At 57.1% G+C, this 3752-nt stretch overlaps 1 protein-coding gene across 1 annotated transcript; it reads left to right on the forward strand.

Moving 5' to 3' along the window:
- The first annotated feature begins 803 nt into the window (after window positions 1-803).
- On the forward strand, window positions 804-1944 carry LOC141727051 (uncharacterized). Its single transcript, XM_074532595.1, has 2 exons — window positions 804-1244; window positions 1375-1944. The coding sequence occupies exons 1-2, from the start codon at window positions 951-953 to the stop codon at window positions 1942-1944; spliced, it is 864 nt and encodes a 287-aa protein (XP_074388696.1). The 5' UTR covers window positions 804-950.
- Window positions 1945-3752: the final 1808 nt, after the last annotated feature.

Genomic DNA, 3752 nt, shown 5'->3' on the forward strand with positions numbered 1-3752 from the left:
GACAGAGCAAAAAGGCAACATTGCTTGCTGTGTGAAATGCCAGCCAGAGGTGCTGAAAATCAGGTATAAATCCAGGGAACCCAGACAGGGAAAGCAGCTTGGCACAGCAGAATTAAGCTTCCCTAACATGTCCTGGACATAAAATCCCTTAGAGGTGGGAGGTGCAGAAGATACTTTTTTGATGAGACTAGAGCTAGATCAAAATAAACTCTACATTGCTCTGTGAAATAAACTGTCAGTATTCCACTCCAGTCTGTCATTGTTTTGTGTTATGGCACTACACAGAGACTACCACTGCCCAATCCAGAGAGTTCTCCCATTATTTTCTGTTGGGCTCAGCAGCTCATTTTAACCCCAGAGGTTTAAAATCCCGGGGAGCAGTTGGAATCAAGAGCAAATCACACAAAAACCAGGCTAGGAGAGAATATGAAACCTTCCAGAGATTTACTTTTCCTAGTGCTATTTTAATTTAACACAGAATCCCTCTCTTTCCCTTAGACCCCATATCTTTTAACTCGGGTTTTTTTTCTCAAAAAGAATTCCCTGCCTAGGCTGGGAAAAACCCCCTCCAAATTATTTAGGGGATTTGGGATGGGTTCAGTTGGTCAGAAGGAGCAAAAAATTAGCAAGAAATTCCTTATCTCTTGGGTTCAGCGAGAGGCTCAACGTGAACATGACTGAAAATACATTCAAAATTAAAATAAGAATAAAACAAATAAAAATAAAACAAATAATATACATAATAATGATAAAAATAAATTTAAAAATAAAAATAAAAATAAAAGTTATTTATTGGAGCCCCAGTCGCGCTGCAGTCCCGCCGCCTCCCACCGGAGGGCGCTGCTCTGCACCGCCGCGCTGTGTCCGCCAGGCGGCGCCCGCGGGGCTCGGCGGGTTCCGTGGCTTCGCCCGTTCCCAGCCGCGATCCCGGTCCCGATATCCCGGTCCAGATGCCAGTCCCGGTTCCGATCCCGATGACAGGTGAGCACGGCACAGGGGGGGACATGGCCGGGCGCCATCCCTGTCCCTGCAGCGTCCAAGCCCCGGCTCTGCCCACCCTCACGCAACGTCCCGTGGCACCTCGGCGCCGCCTTCGGCGCCGGGTTCCGTGCCACGGCGGTGGCGTCGCCGGTGGACGTGGTGAAGACGCGGTCCATGAACGACAGCCCCGGGCAGCCCCGCAATGCCCTGAGCTGCCTGCTGGCCCTGCTCATGCAGGACGGCCCCGCCGGCCTCTACAAGAGGTGAGTTCAGCTCCTGCGGACGGGTCGCGGCACAGAGCCCCAATCACCCCGACCCGCGGGCAGGATTTGGGCGATCCCCGCTCTGGGGATGTCCCCGCACGTCCCCTGAGCCCCGCTTGTGCCGGCACAGCTTCGTCCCGTCCTTGCTGCGGCTGGGTTCCTGGAACGTGGTGATGTTCGTGTCCTACGAGCGGCTGCAGCACCTGATGGTGCTGGCACGGCCGGCGCTGGCCTGAGCCCCCGGCGCCCCGGGCCGCCCGGCGAGGCTCACATCGATTACATTCATCGCATCCATTCTATTCATTGCCGGAGCGCCGGGGAGCAGCGGAGCCACAGGCCCGGGGAGGGACGCGAGGAGGAGGATGCTGGAGGAGGAGAAGCGCGGGAGAACGGAGGTTTTCAGAGAAGAGTTTCAAGGGACGGAGGAAAAAATGTTTGTTGGCTTTCCAGCCGGGGAGAGCAGCACTTCTCGAGGGCGGGGGTGTGGGCAGGCGGGACCAAGCTGAGGACCAGGGAATTCCCGTTGTTCCTTACTGGCCCTTCCAATAAATCGCCCCTATGGGGTCTGATCACAGCGTGGCTCAGGGATTCTTTACCTTTTTGGGGTGTTCAGGGTCATTGTCCAGCTCTACGTGTGACACCAGTCCAGCACATTCTCTGTCATTGCCGGTGCACTGAACAACTTCCCACTGATCTCTAATTATTCAGGCCATTGTCACAATCACCAACAGCAGCTCCACCTTCTGCCCTGCCGAGGGAGCAGATCCTTGACCCATGGCAATCTCTCTAAAGCCTTAAATGGTCCCTTTATGGGACAGTGAAGATGTGTATCCTCAGCAGGTGAGGACACAGAATTCCCTTTCCTTGTTTCCCAAGCATAAAACGGCTGGGAATTGCTCTCTTCCCATGGGTAACTGGCAGGAACAAGGTTCCCTCTGCTGTCACTCCATCTTTAGCACCCCCATTTGTCACAGACAGTTCTGTTTCAGGGACTCCCGTCAGACACCTGATGGCTGTGATCAGAAGCAATTCCCCAGGCGGTTTTAGCCCCGGGAGCAGCAGGAATGGCCAAGGACAGCTGCTGTCCCGGGACAAGGCGGCCGGGTTGCGGTTCCGTGCCCAGCCCCGTGCCCGCCCTGCAGAACGCGGGGTCGCTCTCTCCGCCCTGTCCGTGTGCCAGGAGCGGGACAATCCCCTGGCTCGGGCAGGGCACGGTGCCCTCGGGTGCGGCCGGAGGGGACAGAGGCGCGCAGGGGCCGCCCGGGCGGGGTGGCACCCACAGGGCCGCGTGTGCTGCGGCGCCGCTGCCGGAGCCGCTGCTGTGCGGGACGGGTCTGTGCCGGCACTCGCGGCTCGCTGCGATCGCGCTCCATGGAGTGAAACCCGCGCCGCGCTCCAGCTGCGGTTGGATGGGATGGGCTCCGTTCTGGGCAGGCAGCGGGACGGGGGTCCCTGTGCCACCCCACGGGTCCCACAGAGAAGCTGCTCCTGTGGCCGAGGAACAGGGGGGAAACTGAACAGTCCTGAGGGAAACCGATGGAAAAACAACTTTGGTTTGGGTTTGGAGACTTGACATTTTCCCCTGGCCCCCACCTGATCCGGGTGTTTTGCCTTAGGGAACAGGAGCCAGAAGGGGGAATGGGGAAAGAGATAATTTGTTACCCCAAAAGGGACGAGCTTATTTCTGTTAATTCCTGAAACACCTGGAATGATTTGGGTCTCGGAAACACCTGGGAGCCTCCCTTTGAATGCTGGGTGGGACCGAGGTTATAAAAGGAGGAAAGGATGGAGGCAGGGGGGGTTCGGGGGGGAGAGGAGCAGCGCTGCCTTGGGGATTTGCATCTGGAAGCGGCCACCAGTTTCCTGCTGGGAATCCTGGAAAGAGAACTCGGTGAGAAATGCGAATGCTGCGGCTGGACTGCTGAGAGGGGAGAGTCTGCAGGGAATGTGTCTGGTGAGTCTCCTCATGCCCCATATCTGATGCTGGGCTGGCACCGGGGCACCTCATTCCCATTTAAACTCTCCCGAAATGCACTTAAATTACAAAGTGAACTGCAAAAGGCACGTGGGAAGCTTTGTGTCCCTAAGGGAACGCTCCAGGGATGTGCAGCCTCTGACCTGCACAAATAACTCCTGCTCCCACAGAAACCTGCTGGCTCTAGGGCAGGAGTGGCAGCAAAGTGGCAGCTCCAGTGCCACCCCAATAAGTGACTGTCCTTGGGGCTCTCGGGGCCGGGAGGGAATGCTGTCCCTGCCCCTGGGGGAAAGCAGGAGCAGGATCAGCGCTGCAGCTGTGTCTGTTCCTGCTCTCTGTCTCCAGGGTGCCCTGGAGGGCTCTGGCTCGGGATAATCTGTGTGTGAGAGCTTCCCGTGCCTGTGCCCAACCCCTCTGGGGACAGAGCGTGCCCAACAGCTCCATTAACCCTTTCTCTGTGTGTGAGAGCTTCCCGTGCCTGTGCCCAACCCCTCTGGGGACAGAATGTGCCCAAAAGCTCCATTAACCCTTTC

Source organism: Zonotrichia albicollis, chromosome 2 (genome assembly GCF_047830755.1).
Source record: "Zonotrichia albicollis isolate bZonAlb1 chromosome 2, bZonAlb1.hap1, whole genome shotgun sequence".
NCBI classification, from domain to species: domain Eukaryota; kingdom Metazoa; phylum Chordata; class Aves; order Passeriformes; family Passerellidae; genus Zonotrichia; species Zonotrichia albicollis.